Genomic DNA, 19,937 nt, shown 5'->3' with positions numbered 1-19,937 from the left:
AATGTGTACATAACAGTTATCATTTCATGGACAATGAAAAGAAACTACTAGAAAATGGCTTCTTTTACCCTGATATATGATTTTCCAGTTCTGGGATTCATAGAAAGGTTCATTCTTCAGGACATTACATACTATATATAAATAACACGGTTATTAACAAAGATTGTTAGCAGTTATTTTCAATACATTACCTTTTTTTGTCTGAAAAACAGCTTTGCTAATATGTCAAAAAGCTTTCTCACAGTAGGCTTTTGACCAACACATCTTTCTTCACTGCTTAGCTGCTATTAGATTTAAAAATCGCAGTATGAGGAATAAATAAACAGAATGGCACTGAGGACAACAGCTCTAAAACGAAGACAAAACAAGAGTCACGATAGATGCAAAAGTCTTTGGTCCGCTGAAGATACTATCTCCCGTTCTGTCTGTCAGATTCAGTTCAGTTCAGACATGCTTAAGTGTGGTTCTTGTTTCATCCGACGGCAATGATTTTTGAAGAATGGCGTGCTGTTATCTCACAGTATCCACTTCATTGTACCAGCTGAACTGGTTGTATTGTTTAGTGCAAAAAAAAACACCTTACCGACCCTTTTGTTATTAGGATATCATAGAAGAATAGAAGTTTAAAATACGCATGTTTCAGTTTGATGCTTTCAAAATGAAAGGCTGTGAACACTAATATAAACGTCTGCATCACTCTCCCCAGTATGTTTTGTTTTACTTCATTCCCATCTGTTACTAACCTTTATATTATTGTAAGAAACAAACTTAACAGCACCTTTTGGAAAAGAACAGTCATTAAGACTTCTGATTGCACTCCAAGTGAATATTTCCATGCTCTGAAACAACCTTCATCTTCATTAGCAGTGTGGATCCGCAGTTTCCATGGCTCTTGTTGACATCCAGAGAGAAGTCTGCTCCCCTCAAAGACTGCTACAGATTGCTGATGTGTTTCATCTCCATAGCAACAGACCATTAACAGGTTGCTGCCTTCAACTGACCTCATTTTCAGTTCGGCTCACTTAGCCACTAGAGGTCCTCGTCCATATCTTCGAGGTTTGGAGCCATGATAAAGTGCTCAGGATACAACAGACTGTGCTCGTAAGCGTACTTTTCCCAGCGTGCATCATCGCTCTCGTGAGTAATGTAGCGTTCACCTCGGCGTGTCTCAAACTCTCGCAGATCGAGCCACATCTGGTAGTCCTGGGACAGTGCAGACATGAACAAGTTGAGGTATAAATCTCTAAAACATTCTGAGAAGCCATTTTACAGGTTTCTAGGCTCCTTACCTGTAGCCATGGATGACTGAGGGTCTTATCCACACTGTAACGTTTCCTCATCTTGACTTGGAGAAGGTTGTTGATCAGATCTGTAGCTATAGAGTTAATTTGGAGATTGTGGACATAGTTAGACTGGTTATACATAATCTGGGTCACATTTACAGAAAGAACAATCTGTTCCCTTACCAAAAAAGGTTTATTCAAGTGTACTATTGGTGTACTTGTTTTAACGGAAAAATAAGAGTGTATACTTCTAGTGTACTGTATGTGTACATCCCTGACAGTACATAAACAATTTGATCTCTCATAATTCCTTACAAAAAATTATTAGAAAATTAGAAAACAACACTGACAGATAGAGCAAAATATATGTTTATATAAAAAAAGCATGTCTTATTAATTGAAATCATGAAACTTACAATATTTAACAGCAATTTATTAAAAGTTTAACAAAAATTATATTTTAAGGCCCTATGAAATATTTTATTATATTTTTTTATTTATACCATATTTTGGATTTAATTTTAATAATCCAAAGTATCTCTAATTAATAGATTTTATACAAAATAATTTAATATTTAATTTAATTTCTTCTTCCCCGTCCTCTGTTTATGTGTTTGTGTACTCATATATTGAGGCGGCAGAGGTTGAAAACACAGTGAGCATCATGCACGCCTTAGCATGTGTGTAGTAAACAACTTCCATTTTTATTACTGGATTCTGCAATTCCACATCACGGAAATCATAGGACCCTAATAAAATGTACTTGAGGTGTGTGTGTGTATATATATATATATATATATATATATATATATATATATATATATATATATATATATTAATTTATTAAAAGATGCAAAATATCCTGAAGTATAATCAATTGTATAAATGTTTCAGCAATTTATTAATCACAGAGCTAATAGCAAACACTAACATTCAAAAGTATGGGGTTTGTTTTGAAAAAAAGTATCTTTTTATCAAGACTGCATTTACAAAAGAAAAAAAATACAGTAAAAACAGTAACATTAACATGTGGTTAATACTGCTATAATTTAAAATAACTTTTTTATGTATTTAAAATAGAAAATGCAATTTATTCCTGTGATGGAAGGCAGAGCTGAAGGTTCAGTAACATTACCAAGAAACATTTCTTATTATTATCAATGTTGAAAACACCCCCCCCCCCCACCCCCCATCATCACCTATATTTTGAATGGTTTTTAAGTAAAATAAAATTCAAACAAGTATAGAGCTATAATGTGAGTTTCTTCACAAATTCAACAATAAATGAAACTAGTGTAATGGTGAATTTGAGTATAATTGTTCCACAAAAATAATCCAAATTATAAAACTAAACATGTAATGATGTGAAACGTAGAGACAGAGAAATGACATTAATAGTGTTGTAGAGGAGTGTGACAGACTGAAATTGGGAGAGGCTGGTATAATCTTTCAGGTCTTGGGCGGAAAGAACTATTCTAAACAGACGTGGGGGTGGACAGTCTGCTCGCTGTCTGACAGACATCTAGACATCTCCCTCTTTCTTCTAAAGCAAAAGATAGAAATGACACACTGCAGTACAGATGATTACAAATGAACACCACATCCTCAGTCATTTGCTGAATAAGATACTGCACTATTGCCTGTTTCTTCTGAAAAAAACAGTTTTTATATATATATATACATATTAGTAACTGCAACTACTCAGTAACAAAAACATTGCAGTGCTGAGAAAACAGGTTAATTCTTTAGAAGGTAGCTTGAAATCATTAAAGCGTGACTGCTTACCTTCTGCAGAGATCTCTTTCCAGGGTGCTGGTGGGTACATGAACGCTGTGTTCTGGATTTGGTCGTTAATGTCCTCGTCCTCATTAAAGGGGAAGGTGCCACTCAAACTGACATAGATAATGACTCCCACTGACCACATGTCCAGGGAACGGTTGTAGCCTTTACTGCGCAGCACCTCTGGGGCCAGATACGCTGGTGTGCCCACCACTGAACGGCGGAAAGATTTTTCCCCGATGATCCGAGCAAACCCAAAGTCACACAATTTTACCTGAAACAAGAGAGTGATCTCACTGAGCAAGTGGTCTAGTTTGGTCATGTTTTATCACAGGAATTTCAAACATTTTGGTCAGCTGAACCCGTTTGATTCAAGTATTTACTTGAAGTACCTCCGGAGAGTTTAAGATAATAATCCAATAATTTATCAACACATTCACAGTTGTATGATGTTGGTTAATGGTTACAAATAAACATCTAAATTATTTAAAACTTTTCTTGTGTTATATTTTAAATGTTTTTATATTTTATTTTAAAATAATGTTTATTTATTGTAATTTCAGAACTTCTTGCAGTTCGCAAAGCCCAGTCTGTGAAACCCGGTGCTTATTATATGGTGTTTAATTCACTGTTGTTTACCTGAGGAAAGGGCTCCGCAGATGCCAACAGCACATTCTCTGGCTTCAGGTCACAGTGAACAATGTTCTTGAAATGGAGATGTCGCAAAGCCACAAGGATCTATGACAGTAAAATAGTCACTTAATGGCATGCAGGTCTTTTTAAAGCTTTGAATGGCCTCCAATGTAATATCCACTTCTACTGCCTATCATCTATTACCCTATGATTTACTCACTCCCAAGCCATCCTAGGTGTATATGAGTTTCTTATTTCAGACGAACACAATCAGAGTTATATTAAAAAATGTTCTGGCTCTTCCAAGCTTTATAATGGCAGTGAATGGGTGTTGAGATTCAATAGTCCAATAAAGTGCATCCATTCATCATAAAAAGTACTCCACATGGCTCCAGGGGGGTTAATAAAGGCCTTCTGATGGGTTGTGTAAGAAAAATATTCATATTTAAAACTCTATAAATTGTAATCTCTAGCTTCCACTAACTGTCGTATGCTCGTTCATGAGTGACTGGCATTCCAGTGGATAAAAAATGATGTAGGCATAGCATAAGCTCCAGTTAGAATATGCTAGTTTCACGGGAACCAAGTTTTGTTTACAGGGGCAAAGGAAGCAAAGTTTCCTTTATTTAGCAAAGGGAAACCAGTCTTCGCTTGGCTTATATTGAAATCCTCTGACATTTTATTTGACACATTCTTGTTTTGTACTTCTAATTCATAACTGGTGTTTTGTTTTTACTTCTCCTCTGTACTTAAGTGTTTGTCACGCTACACCTAAATCACCTGTCATCTCTTGTGAACGAGCATACGACAGTTAGCGGAAGCTGGAGATTATGGTTTATAAAGTTTTAAATATGGATATTTTTTTTACAAAAACCCATCAGAAGGTCTTTATTAACCGCCTGGAGCCATGTGGAGTACTTTTTTATGATGGATGGATGCACTTTATTGGACTTCTATTGGACTACTGAATCTCAACACACATTCACTGCCATTATAAAGCTTGGAAGAGCCAGGCCATTTTTAAATATAACTCCAATTGTATTCACCTGAAAGAAGAAAGTCATACACACCATAGGGTAACTTTCCTTTTTGGGTGAACTATCCCTTTAATTTGTTTCTAATTATCATCAGCTGTGTCTGATCAGATAAATGGGATAATGTGATTTCTCTCCAATATAAAATATATTCTAGTTGAGCAGCTTACAGTTTCATATGACAGTAAACAAGCTTTCTGGACTGATATTGTAGTTTGACACTGGTAAAATATTAATGTATTTAAGAGGAATACTGTGCTAGTAAAAGGTTAGTTTAATAAAACCTTATCAAATCTCATATTACATTACTTATATTACTGTTTAAATGTTTGGGATCAGTAACTTTTTTTTTTAAATCCTAAAAATAATATTACTGTTTCCAAACAAATATGAAGCAGCACAACTGTTTTTGAAATTGATAATCATAAATGTTTCTTAAGCAGAAAATCTGCATATTAAAACGATTTCTGAAGAATCATGTGACACAGAAGACTGGAGTAATGAAGCGGAAAACTCAGCTTTAATCACAGGAATAAATGACATTTCTTCAAACAGTTAAAATTACATTTTAATAATGTTAGCGTTTTTACACTAATTTTAATCAAATAAATGTAAACTTGGTGAGCACAAGAGATTAAAAAATATTTAAAAAAATCTTACTGACCCCAAACTTTTGAACAGTGGTTTACGAATGCTGGATTGATAGGAAGATAGTTGGGCAGTGAGACCAACACCACTGACAGCAGGCATCGGGCTACATGTCGAGAACATACATGGATGCAATCACAAACATCTAACACCGCAGACAGAAGCAACTTTGCCACATCACAGTAGCTCTGTGGTTTCAGATCCATGGCTAATGGATGTTCTCCCACTGCTTTAATCAACTCACAGACTCACCGCTTTAATTTAGTTCAAGATGAGATCCATGACTACTGCCTCATCGAAACAAACTGCACTTCAGAATACATACGATAAACAAGAAAATTGGATTTGAAAGGATTGGAGGAGACAAAGATTTGCAAACCTGTGTGACCAGAAATTTGGTGATGCGCTCTGGAAGTTTGCTCTTCTCGCTGGACAAGATCATCTCCAGCATGTCTCCATGGACTTTCTCCATGACAACAAAGACTCTCTCTGGAGTCTCAAACATACACTCCAGGTTTACAATCCCAGGATGGTGCAAATTCTATGAGAACAAGAAGGACACATATTAAAGAGGACCACTCATCTCCAGCGTTATGAATTTAGGAAGTCATTAACATTCTTAAATGTTCTTAATGAGTCTCTCAATATTCGCATTAAAAACAATGATCACCTGTAAAATGGCAACCTCATTTCTCAGCTGGCTCTCCTGTTTGGTGGGGAATCTCATCTTGTCTATTACTTTGATGGCCACATCTCTGCCTGTTTTTCTATGTTTCCCTTAAAACACATGACATTTTAAAAATGATTTCAAATGCAGTCAAATATTTAGCAAAAAGTTTATTGGTTTCAAGTGATAAAACTATATATTTATTGTAATGCATTTGGTGTGTATGTTAGAAATAGTACATGTAATTGATATATCAACTTTAAAAAAAAATGACCCAAATAAAGCTGACAGGACATGAATTTCACAAGAGCTCTCATAACAATCTGAAAAGGGGACTGGCTGGAGCTCATTCCACAGCCACACAAATATACTGTAAGTGTTACATTGACATGAAATAATTTACAGTGACAGAAGAATGATACACAAAATATGTGAAACTGGAAGAGCTGCCACAATTGCCACAAATGACCCATCAGAATAGCTAGTACTGCATTGCGCTGTGTAATAAATATAATGAAATATAAAGTAACACTTTATTTTAAGGTGTCCTTGTTATACGTTACATGTATTTACTATTATAATAACGATTAATTATGCATAATAACAAACAAGTAACCCTCATTACTCAAATCCTTACCCTAACCATATAGTAAGTGCATGCAGTTTATTAATATTACTTAGTACTTATATGCACAATTACACTGTAACAAGGACGCCTTAAAATAAAGTTCAACAAAATGTACCTTACAGAATTATAGTAGATTTGGTACCAAAATTTAGTAGATCCATGCAATGAGTTAAAGTAACTAAGATATGAGCAAGCCAATTTTAAAACCAATATTTAAGAGTAATGTAAACTTATTTTATGATAATCTGTTGTGCGAATGTTCATTGAGTCCAACTTTCTTTAGCTGTGGTCAAAGATGAAAAAATACTGATATTAAATAAGTAATAATTGTAGTTCTTGAAACTGAACGGTATAATTTCTCCATTCTCAAATATTTAGATTCCAATTTCCTAAAAAATATATCTTAAAAATATAATTTGTACATCAAATCTAAATTTAACCTAGTTCTAAATTTAAAACAAAACAAACTGCTGGATTTGTTAACATTTATTTAGGTGTCTAACTCAAACACTTAAGTGATTTTAAGGTAATATATTTTAGAAAGAAATTTTTTTAGTGTACCTCCATAAACGATGCCAAACTGTCCAGAACCCAACACTTCATCAGCAAAGATCTGATAGATTGAGCTGATATCCTAAAGACAGAGCAATACATAAATAAATACATAAATAAATAAATAAAAAATGTAAAAAAATATAGATGTAAGATACACTCAATCACTAAACAAATATTAAAATCAAACATAATTTGAGAAGTAAATTTATTCCAAATAGAACTTCTCAGTCTACAGATAAATGCATGCTTAATAACCCCAATTGGTTTTTATTTCCTCGTCTCAGTTCTTCATAACTTACTTCAACTTTACTTGACCGTGGACATGACCGAGTATGCAGAAGTGTGAATAAAGAGAGTGTGTAGTTATGAAATATTGTAGGTAAACACATTCAGACACTCACCACATTTTCCTGGATTTGACTGTTAGAAACAGAAATGCTGATGGACAGTTCCTCTGCAACACACACACACAAACACACACACACACACACACACACACACACACAGTTTAGCTTTGGCATTTCATATAATTCATGTTCAAAAGTCAAACTTGTGTTTAGGAAAATATGAGAACTCTTTTCTTCTTTTTTTTACTTTCTCTAATAAATTATCTCTATGTTTCTCTAAACAAATTATAAGTTATCAGGTCCTTTAACAATTTGATTGCCGTAACATTTTCCAATGTCCTTTTTTTTGCCTCTGCAAAATGTTATAATAATTTAAACAAATCCTATTTGAAATATATAATACATTGTAAATTGCTCTGAAAATGACAAGCATGAGTTGCATAGTAATTATCTGAAGGGACACTTTGTGTTTTTCTGTTTATTTTTTGGGTTGGATTTGTACAGACGAATCCTTAATTAAGTATGTCACTCATCTCTGGGCAGAAATCTCCTCTGAATACTGAATCAACAGTGTGTTTGTTTCATAAGGAAAAAGCTTTCATTAATCCAGACCTGTCAAACCTTTTTAATCTTTTGTCTCTCAACACAATTAAATAGAGGTGCATCAGGATATTAAATACTTAAGCTCAGCCATTTACTCTCCAGAATAGAGCTGCAAATCTGCCTGAAAGTCACTATTTACGGTTGTCTTGGTTTGTACCATTGCTTCAATGACTGTTTATTAATTTTTTTTGAACATTCTAAACTTCAAACTGTATTTATTCTGTTTCACTGATTTATCACTTATATGCTGATCCATACATCCAAACATCATTCTGGACTATTCTGTTGACTTGTTATATTTGCAGTTTGTACAGTATTTAGAATTTTGCATGTTGCTACTTTTCTTTAAAAGTGCTTTTATGTTTATGTCTTGTATTGGGGACTGGATATTTTATTTTATTATTTTCAGTAGCAGTTAATTTCATGTCATGGCTGGTCACGTATCTTTTTAATTAAAGCCTTTTGGGATCATTGTAAATTTGTATTAATATGTAGCACTAAATGTATATCTTGTTTGTAAGATTTGTTAGTTTTCAAAAGAAGTTTCTCTATGTGAATATTTTGTAAAATGTAATTCATTCCTTTGATTTGAAAGCTACATTTTCAGCATCATTACTCCAGTCTTCAGTCTTACACGATCCTTCAGAAATCATTCTAATATGCTGATTTGATGCTCAAGAAACATTTCTGATTTTTATCAATGTTGAAAATATATATATATTTTTTGATACATAAAATGATTAAAATACAGGTTTGATTTAATATAGTCACTCTACTGTCAATCCAATTAAAACGACTTTGCTTGCTAATTTTTTATAATTATTTGTGAAATTTACTATAAATTTCTGAGATTCAAAGTAAAATAAAATAAAAACTGACTTTTTTTTTGTCCTTTTTGGAATAAATGGTACAATTGACCAACTGTATGGAAAAGTATAAACAAGCTCGCACATTCTGTAAAATATCTCCTTTCCAGTTTCTTGGTTGAAAATGAAGATTCACTTCACATGATTTTAAAAGACTTGAGAAATGCAGAGTTCTGACTTTGCTACTTACTGTGATCTTTACTCTGTCCCACAGCGGCGCCCATGCTGAGTTGTGGTGTAACTGGAACAGGCATCAGGGCCTGGCGGATGGCCCTCTCCCAGCCCTGGGCCACCTCCAGCCCCACGCCACTGGCAGCCAGCGCAGGGTTGTGGATGTGGAGGTGGGGGCCGCCAGTGTTCTCCCCAACATAGTACACCATGGTGGCAGTGATGACCTCGAGGCAGTGCGGATTGCCCCCCAGGGCTAAACTACTGAAGTCATGCGCAACCTCCACCTGCAAGATCTCTGACAGGGGAATCTCCTGTAGGTCAGACATTGAGTCAGAAATTTAGACTCTGACTCAGTGACAGCTAGATAAGAACATTTAAACAACCTCGCATTTGCTCTTTGAATCTGGAAATGAGTCATTAAATTAATCCATGTGATGTTGAATTAAAATGTCCAGTCCAGTGTAAAGTTTGCCTCACAAAGTTCGCTATAGTTCACCAAATCTATTTAATTCTGAGAATTAAAGAGCGGTTGCTTTACAAGTCCATGTGGTTCCTCCAGGTTCAAACAGATACTCTCAAATGTTCCTTATCAAACATTTCAAAAATAGTACTGTCTGCAAATGCAGCCCAAGCTTGCAGTCCAGGGTTAAGCTTCAATCTTCACTGACGACGCAAAACCTAATGAGCCAAGTCTGATTATGACAGTCTCTTAAGAGTCTACCTTCTGCTCAGCCCCCGAACTTGCTCTCAGATGAGACAGGAAAAACAGTAGCTGCGGCCAATCAGCACAAATGCTGTGCCTGAAAACTTCTCTGAATATGAGATGAAGTGCTTTTGGTTTGGTGGGTAAGTCATGTGACCCAACCCTGTAAAGAGCTCCATGATTACAGGGCAGCGCTTGCGAGGCATACATGCATGAGTGTGTAGGCCAGGCTTACACTAGCCACTGATACATTATGTAGGAGATGGTAACACTTAAGGGGGTGGGCTGTGGTTATTTTGAGAAAGGCCTGGAAACCCCTTGCCCAAAAAAACAAAAGTACAGGGCTTCTATCTTTAAAAGAGTGCACTATGATTTCCAAATGTGCAAATCTGACCAGTTCTATTAAGCCATATATGAAAATCAAATGCATGATCATGTCTCACACTATACTTTAAGTATAAAGCGTTGGTTGCACTGTGCTGAGAAATTTGACAATTGATTTTGGTTTAGATTGTTTTATAAATTAAGTTGTTAATTATGTAGTACTTCTGTAAAAGTGAATCTAACATAGGTAAAGCCAAATGAGCTTGCATAGAATGTGTATTCATGGCAAACTTTCAAAGTAGTATCTTTTTTTAGAATTTAAGATACAAGCTGTGTGCCAAGCTGATAATAAAGTCAAGCGCAAAACAGCTTTGAGCACACCCTGGAATCTCAACCAGGGTGGTGAGGTTTCCTGACTTTAGTTTTACAGCTGGAAACATAGTGGAGCTGCCACAGGGACTTTCACAGTAATGCACAAGTTCTTAAAAACAAAAGGGCATTCAAAATATTTAGATTTTCTAATTATTATTATTTTTTTTATTTTTTTTTGTGGAAACCATGATATATTTATTTGTCAGCTTTCTTTTGTAAACAGAAAGTTTGGACATACTTTATATTAAGTGTCTAACTACTATACACAAGCATTTAAATTAATCATTTGACACAATGTACTCATTACTATACAGTACAGACCAAAAGTTTGGACACACCTTCTCATTCAAAGAGGTTTCTTAATTTTCATGACTGAAAATTTTAGATTCACACTGAAGGCATCAAAACTATGAATTAACACATGTGGAATTATATATGGAATTATATACATAACAAAAAAGTGTGAAACAACTGAAAATGTGTCATATTCTAGGTTCTTCAAAGTAGCCACCTTTTGCTTTGATTACTGCTTTGCACACTCTTGGCATTCTCTTGATGAGCTTCAAGAGGTAGTCACCTGAAATGGTCTTCCAACAGTCTTGAAGGAGTTCCCCGAGAGATGCTTAGCACTTGTTGGCCCTTTTGCCTTCTGTCTGCGGTCCAGCTCACCCCGAAACCATCTCGATTGGGTTCAGGTCCACTGACTGTGGAGACCAGGTCATCTGGCGCAGCACCCCATCACTCTCCTTCTTGGTCAAATAGCCATTGATGCCTTCAGTGTGACTCTACAATTTTCATAGTCATGAAAACAAAGAAAACTCTTTGAATGAGAAGGTGTGTCCAAACTTTTGGTCTGTACTGTATATATGGCAGTTGTACTTTTGAATGGTAGTGCACATTTAAAATATTTTAAGCTGTCCACCTATCCTTAAACACAAATATTCCTGAAACGTACTCTGAGCATATACAACCTTGCCCACATGGTTTGAAATTGCCAATACAATTGCTAAGTGTCCCTCACAAAGATTATTACACAATAAAATTAATTTCATTCTCAAGACACACAGGCTATGTGCATAATAACAAATATTTCTTGAAGTTGTAACAAGCAAACATGTACAAACTCATACTGTATAATATAATCCAGAAATTTAGTGAAGCTGTTCAAGTCCTAGAATAAAGAGTTATTATACTGATTAGTTCACAGTAATACAGCTTCATTAACCATGTAACTACAACGTTGAATTTGAAACACTTCCTTTCTCTTACTGAATTGCTTTTAGCTCAAGCTGAAGCATTGGAGGAGGGGTATTCTGTGGTACTTGCAAAATACCTCAGCGGTGTATGTGAAAGGGGAAAATACTACCGCCTTTAGTTGTGTCAAATGCTCTAGATGAGCAATTAATTATAATGTTTTGACATTACAAAGATCAAAGGTGGACTGCAGCATAATCAGTTTCGTAAAAAATTTATGAGCAATATTCTGATTACTGGGTTATTCTAAAGGTTGTTCTAGATTAAATTATGCACATGCATGTCAAATTTTTCCACCAACATAGAATGTCATTTAAACATGAACCTCAAACATTATTTGTGTTTTAGTACAACATTTACAATAGAAAATAGAAGTAGAATATTATAGAATACTTAACACCTACTTTGTAAAACTTGGCTCCTGAGTCATTCTGAAACAGAGTCAGACTCTTGCTGTCCAGTCTCCAGTGGTGTCAAAACAGGTTTGACTAACTTCAAAACTCAGGAAAGTTGTCAGCAAACACACATTGATATAAAGGGCATTTAATGCAAATGTATTATGTATTATGCCGTCAATGCGTACATGTCGTCTTAGGTTTAGGCAACATGAGGTTAAGTAAATGATGACAGAATTGTCATTTTGGGGGGAAATACTAGGCAAATTTTTGCTTTACATCAGATTATTTAATTTCAGAATTCAAAGCAGTTATTTATCTTGCTTAAAAGTAATTGCATTGAAACAATAGTGCTAACAAAAATAGAACTTAAAATGTCAATGTCAATGTCAATGTCACCTTTATTTATATAGCGCTTTAAACAAAATACATTGCGTCAAAGCAACTGAACAACATTCATTAGGAAAACAGTGTCAATAATGCAAAAATGATAGTTAAAGGCAGTTCATCATTGGATTCAGTTATGTCATCTCTGTTCAGTTAAATAGTTTTTGTGCACTTATTTGCAATCAAGTCAATGATATCGCTGTAGATGAAGTGTCCCCAACTAAGCAAGCCAGAGGCGACAGCGGCAAGGAACCGAAACTCCATCGGTGACAGAATGGAGAAAAAAACCTTGGGAGAAACCAGGCTCAGTTGGGGGGCCAGTTCTCCTCTGACCAGACGAAACCAGTAGTTCAATTCCAGGCTGCAGCAAAGTCAGATTGTGCAGAAGAATCATCTGTTTCCTGTGGTCTTGTCCTGGTGCTCCTCTGAGACAAGGTCTTTACAGGGGATCTGTATCTGGGGCTCTAGTTGTCCTGGTCTCCACTGTCTTTCAGGGATATAGAGGTCCTTTCTAGGTGCTGATCCAGCATCTGGTCTGGATACGTACTGGATCCGGGTGACTGCAGTGACCCTCTGATCTGGACACAGACTGGATCTGGTGGCCACGTTGACCTCGGAACAAGAGAGAAACAGACAAATATTAGCGTAGATGCCATTCTTCTAATGATGTAGCAAGTACATAGGGTGTTATGGGAAGTGTTTCCGGTTCCGGTTTACCTAATTAATGCAGCCTAAAAATCCTTTAACGGATTTGGATAATAAAAGCATATTAGTATGTTATGTGTATGCCAGGTTAAAGAGATGGGTCTTTAATCTAGATTTAAACTGCAAGAGTGTGTCTGCCTCCCGAACAATGTTAGGTAGGTTATTCCAGAGTTTTGGCGCCAAATAGGAAAAGGATCTGCCGCCTGCAGTTGATTTTGATATTCTAGGTATTATCAAATTGCCTGAGTTTTGAGAACGTAGCGGACGTAGAGGATTATAATGTAAAAGGAGCTCATTCAAATACTGAGTTGCTAAACCATTCAGGGCTTTATAAGTAATAAGCAATATTTTAAAATCTATGCGATGCTTGATAGGGAGCCAGTGCAGTGTTGACAGGACCGGGCTAATATGGTCATACTTCCTGGTTCTAGTAAGAACTCTTGCTGCTGCATTTTGGACTAGCTGTAGTTTGTTTACTAAGCGTGCAGAACAACCACCGAATAAAGCATTACAATAATCTAACCTTGAGGTCATAAATGCATGGATTAACATTTCTGCATTTGACATTGAGAGCATAGGCCGTAATTTAGATATATTTTTGAGATGGAAAAATGCAGTTTTACAAATGCTAGAAACGTGGCTTTCTAAGGAAAGATTGCGATCAAATAGCACACCTAGGTTCCTAACTGATGACGAAGAATTGACAGAGCAACCATCAAGTCTTAGACAGTGTTCTAGGTTATTACAAGCAGAGTTTTTAGGTCCTATAATTAACACCTCTGTTTTTTCAGAATTTAGCAGTAAGAAATTACTCGTCATCCAGTTTTTTATATCGACTATGCAATCCATTAGTTTTTCAAATTGGTGTGTTTCACCGGGCTGCGAAGAAAAATAGAGCTGAGTATCATCAGCATAACAGTGAAAGCTAACACCATGTTGCCTGATGATATCTCCCAAGGGTAACATATAAAGCGTGAAGAGTAGTGGCCCTAGTACTGAGCCTTGAGGTACTCCATACTGCACTTGTGATCGATAGGATACATCTTCATTCACTGCTACGAACTGATGGCTGTCATATAAGTACGATTTAAACCATGCTAATTCCCTTCCACTGATGCCAACAAAGTGTTCAAGTCTATGCAAAAGAATGTTGTGGTCAATTGTGTCAAACGCAGCACTAAGATCCAATAAAACTAATAGAGAGATACACCCACGATCAGATGATAAGAGCAGATCATTTGTAACTCTAAGGAGAGCAGTCTCAGTACTATGATACGGTCTAAATCCTGACTGGAAATCCTCACATATACCATTTTTCTCTAAGAAGGAATATAATTGTGTGGATACCACCTTTTCTAGTATCTTGGACAGAAAAGGGAGATTCGAGATTGGTCTATAATTAACTAGTTCTTTGGGGTCAAGTTGTGGTTTTTTGATGAGAGGCTTAATAACTGCCAGTTTGAAGGTTTTGGGGACATATCCTAATGACAATGAGGAATTAATAATAGTCAGAAGAGGATCTATGACTTCTGGAAGCACCTCTTTTAGGAGCTTAGATGGTATAGGGTCTAACATACATGTTGTTGGTTTAGATGATTTAACAAGTTTATACAATTCTTCCTCTCCTATGGTAGAGAATGAGTGGAACTGTTCCTCAGGGGGTCTATAGTGCACTGTCTGATGTGATACTGTAGCTGACGGCTGAATGGTTGCTATTTTATCTCTAATAGTATCGATTTTAGAAGTAAAGTAGTTCATAAAGTCATTACTGCTGTGGTTTTTGGGAAATGTCAACACTTGTTGAAGGCTTTATTTTTCGTTAATTTAGCCACTGTATTGAATAAATACCTGGGGTTATGTTTGTTTTCTTCTAAAAGAGAAGAAAAGTAATCGGATCTAGCAGTTTTTAATGCTTTTCTGTAGGATATGTTACTTTCCCGCCAAGCAATACGAAATACCTCTAGTTTTGTTTTCCTCCAGCTGCGCTCCATTTTTCGGGCTGCTCTCTTTAGGGTGCGAGTATGCTCATTATACCATGGTGTCAAACTGTTTTCCTTAACCTTCCTTAAGCGTAAAGGAGCAACTTTATTTAAAGTGCTAGAAAAGAGAGAGTCCATAGTTTCTGTTACATCATCAAGTTGTTCTGATGTTTTGGATATGCTAAGGAATTTGGATACATCAGGAAGATAACTTAAAAAGCCTTTTGTGTTAGAAGTGATGGTTCTTCCATACTTGTAACAAGAAGTAGAATTTACAATTTTGGCTATATGAATTTTGCAAAGAACTAAATAATGATCTGAGATATCATCACTTGGCTGAATAATTTCAACACCATCAACATCAATTCCATGTGACAGTATTAAATCTAGAGTATGATTTCGACAATGAGTAGGTCCTGAAACGTGTTGTCTAACACCAATAGAGTTCAGAATGTCTATAAATGCTGATCTCAATGCATCGTTTTCATTATCAACATGGATATTAAAATCACCAACTATTAAAACTTTATCTGCAGCCAGAACTAACTCGGATGTAAAATCACCAAACTCTTTAGTAAAGTCTGTATGGTGCCCTGGTGGCCTGTATACAGTAGCCAGTACAAACATAACAGGAGATTTATCATTAACATTTGTTTCTTTGGATAATGTTATATGAAGTACCATTACTTCAAACGAGTTATACTTGTAGCCTGCCCTTTGAGAAATCCTGAAAACGTTGTTATAAATTGAAGCAACACCTCCACCTTTGCCTTTTAGACGTGGCTCATGTTTATAACAGTAATCTTGGGGATGGACTCATTTAAAATAATGTAATCATCAGGTTTTAGCAAGGTTTCTGTCAAACAGAGTACATCTATATTATGATCAGTGATCATATTATTTACAAAAAGTGTTTTCGTAGAAAGGGATCTGATATTCAATAAGCCAAGCTTAATCATTTGTTTATCCATATTGCTTCTGTTTTTTATTTGTTGAACCTCAATTAAATTGTTAATCTTAACTTGGTTTGGACGTTTTTTGTATTTTCTAGTTCGGGGAACAGACACAGTCTCTATAGTGTGATATCTAGGTGAAAGAGTCTATATGTGCTGAGAATTAACTGACCTCTGTGACGGGAGGCAGCTAGCAGACGGTCGGTTTAGCCAGTCTGTCTGCTTCCTGACCTGGGCCCCAGTTAGTCAAGTATAAACACTAAGACTATTTGCCATATTTCTAGAGAGAAGAGTGGTGCCACCCCAGGAGGGATGAAGACCATCTCTTTTAAACAGGTCAGGTCTGCCCCAAAAGCTCGTCCAATTGTCTATGAAACCTATGTTATTCTGTGGGCACCACTTAGACATCCAGCCATTGAGTGATGACAATCTGCTATGCATCTCATCACCACGGTAAGCAGGGAGGGGACCAGAGCATATTACAGTGTCTGACATCGTGCTTGCAAGTTCACACACCTCTTTAATGTTATTTTTAGTGATCTCCGACTGGCGAAGTCGAACATCATTAGCGCCGGTATGAATAACAATCTTACTGTATTTACGTGTAGCATTAGCCAGCACTTTTAAATTTGCCAAGATGTCAGGCGCTCTGGCTCCCGGTAAACATTTGACTATGGTGGCTGGTGTCTCTATATTCACGTTCCGTACAATAGAATCACCAATAACTAGAGCACTTTCATCAGGTTTCTCAGTGGGTGCATCACTGAGTGGGGAGAACCTGTTTAATGTTTTGATCGGAACAGAAGAGCGGTGTTTTGACCCACGACTACGCTGCCTCACCGTCACCCAGTTGCCCTGCTGCTGGGGCTCTGTTTCCGGAACCGAACAATGTACAGGAATCCCTGAGCTAGACGCATCCAAAGCCGTATCTAGAGCCCTAACATTCTTACTGTCCTCAATTAAAGTTTGGATGCGTGTCTCTAATTCTGAAATCTTCTCTGTCAGCCTAACTATTTCCCTGCATTTATCACATGTGAATCCCTCATCAGCGACAGAGATAGATAAACTGTACATGTGGCAAGAGGTGCAAGTAACAATGACGGGAGAAGCCATTACTCACCGTGCTTGATGAAATATTCTTACTGCGGTTGTTTGATGAACTTGTGAAAAACGTGCTTGATGAAATATTCTTACTGCGGTTGTTTGATAAACTTGTGAAAAACTGAAGCGAGGGAGAGGAGAAAAGAAAACAGTGATAGGTTCGAATGAAAACGCTAATGACGTGCTAACGCTTTAAAATGCCACAGAGACCTCAGGGAATAGTACTGGCACATTCGTCACTTAATATTTTATTTTGATGCATTAATCTATTAAATTACTTAGTTTTTAAAACCATAATTCCACACTCAGCAAAAACAGTCTTCTTCCTGCGTTTTATTTGACATGAATCACCAGTAGGATGAACACATACACTTAGTCTGAAAGCCTTCTTCAGTGTGTTAAACAATTCAATCCCTCCACCCACTGTTTAAATTTTTAATTATACTGAAGTCATTATTCATCAACCAATCTTTAATCTCTAAAAAAACACACGTATTGCATGTAAATGCTGGACAATTTCCATTTGTATACAACACAAACCTTCACGTCCATCAATACATTGCATCATATGTCCATGACTAGAACATGAATTGCATATGATCCCATATTTAACACAATTATACAATTAAACAATTTAATAAACAGTTAAATAAATAAACAAATCACCAGAATCTACTACTAGATAGGGCTGTGACGTTCACTGTGACAACCGCGTCATGTTTACTGTCTACTGCACGTGATGTCATGCACTCTATAACAAGCATAATACGAAGTTATGTATACAAGTGTAATAACAGTAATAGCAGCACATTGTTTTACTTAGAATACAAGTCTTTGGTAATTCACAAATGTAATTTTGATACCTTGGACATATAATCTGTTTACACTTTACACCAAATTCTGGCACAATTTCTGCATGGGAAACAACCTTGTATAACAAACAGCAGACATTTTTTCTCCTCACATTTGCCAACATATCAGTGGGCGATACTGGAATGTATCATTAATTAAGCCCACCAGCAACTATACAGGTGCTTCTCAGTAAATTAGAATGTTGTGGAAAAGTTCATTTATTTCAGTAATTCAACTCAAATTGTGAAACTTTTGTATTAAATAAATTCAATGCACACAGACTGAAGTAGTTTAATTATTTGGTTCTTTTAATTGTGATGATTTTGGCTGACATTTAACAAAAACCCACCAATTCACTATCTCAACAAATTAGAATATGGTGAAATGCCAATCAGCTAATCAACTAAAAACACCTGAAAAGGTTTCCGGAGCCTTTAAAATGGTCTCTCAGTTTGGTTCACTAGGCTACACAATCATGGGGAAGATTGCTGATCTGACAGCTGTCCAGAAGACAATCATTGACACCCTTCACAAGGAGGATAAGCCACAAACATTCATTGCCAAAGAAGCTAGCTGTTCACAGAGTGCTGTATCCAAGCATGTTAACAGAAAGTTGAGTGGAAGGAAATAGTATGAAAGAAAAAGATGCAAAACCAACTGAGAGAACTGCAGCCTTATGAGGATTGTCAAGCAAAATAGATTCAGGAATGGACTGAGGCTGGGGTCAAGGCATCGAGAGCCACCACACATAGATGTGTCAAGGAATTTGACTACAGTTGTCGTATTCCTCTTGTTAAGACACTCCTGAGGAGTCTTACCTGGGCTAAGAAGAAGAAGAACTGGACTGTTGCCCAGTTGTCCAAACTCCTCTTTTAAGATGAGATGCGAGTTTTGTATTTCATTTGGAAACCAAGGGCCTAGAGTCTAGAGGAAAGGTGGAGAAGCTCATAGCCCAAGTTGCTTGAAGTCCAGTGTGAAGTTTCGACAGTCTGTGATGATTTGGGGTGCAATGTCATCTGCTGGTGTTGGTCTGTTGTGTTTGTTGAAAACCAAAGTGCACTGCACCCGTTTACGAATAAATTTTGGAGCACTTCATGCTTCCTTCTGCTGACCAGCTTTTTGAAGATGCCATTTCATTTTCCAGCAGGATTTGGCACCTGCCCACACTGCCAAAAGCACCAAAAGTTGGTTAAATGACCATGGTGTTGGTATGCTTGACTAGCCAGCAAACTCACCAGACCTGAACCCCATAGAGAATAGGGTATTGTCAAGAGGAAGATGAGAAACAAGAGACCAAACAATACAGATGAGCCGAAGGCTACTGTCAAAGAAACCTGGGCTTCCATACCACCTCAGCAGTGCCACAAACTGATCAACAACCATGCCAAATTGAAGCAGTAATTAAAGCAAAGGCAGCCCCTACCAAGTATTGAGTACATGTACAGTAAATGAACATACCTTCCAGTTCACTAAAAATGTTTTCTTTTTTTTGGTCTTCTGAAGTATTTTTTAATTTGTTGAGATAGTGAATTGGTGTTTTTTTTTAAATGTGAGCTGAAATCATCACAATTAAAAGAACCAAAGACTTAAACTACTTCAGTCTGTGTGCATTGAATTTATTTAATGCACAAGTTTCATAATTTGAGTTAAATTACTGAAATAAATGAACTTTTCCACAACGTTCTAATTTATCGAAAA

At 36.4% G+C, this 19,937-nt stretch overlaps 1 protein-coding gene across 1 annotated transcript in view; it reads right to left on the bottom strand.

The window, feature by feature from the left end:
* Positions 1 to 664: 664 nt before the first annotated feature.
* LOC132111812 (serine/threonine-protein kinase D3-like) overlaps positions 665 to 19,937 on the bottom strand; it is a 177,685-nt gene continuing 158,412 nt past the window's right edge. The window contains 10 exon segments of the mRNA XM_059519417.1: positions 665 to 1,203; positions 1,290 to 1,375; positions 3,069 to 3,336; positions 3,702 to 3,800; positions 5,757 to 5,918; positions 6,048 to 6,154; positions 7,234 to 7,306; positions 7,629 to 7,681; positions 9,234 to 9,525; positions 12,272 to 12,355. Of these exon segments, the coding sequence (XP_059375400.1) occupies positions 1,030 to 1,203; positions 1,290 to 1,375; positions 3,069 to 3,336; positions 3,702 to 3,800; positions 5,757 to 5,918; positions 6,048 to 6,154; positions 7,234 to 7,306; positions 7,629 to 7,681; positions 9,234 to 9,525; positions 12,272 to 12,355 (1,398 nt within the window). The 3' untranslated portion in view covers positions 665 to 1,029.

This window comes from Carassius carassius, chromosome 31, assembly GCF_963082965.1.
Source record: "Carassius carassius chromosome 31, fCarCar2.1, whole genome shotgun sequence".
NCBI lineage: Eukaryota > Metazoa > Chordata > Actinopteri > Cypriniformes > Cyprinidae > Carassius > Carassius carassius.
This window is presented reverse-complemented; position numbering and strand designations above follow the sequence as displayed.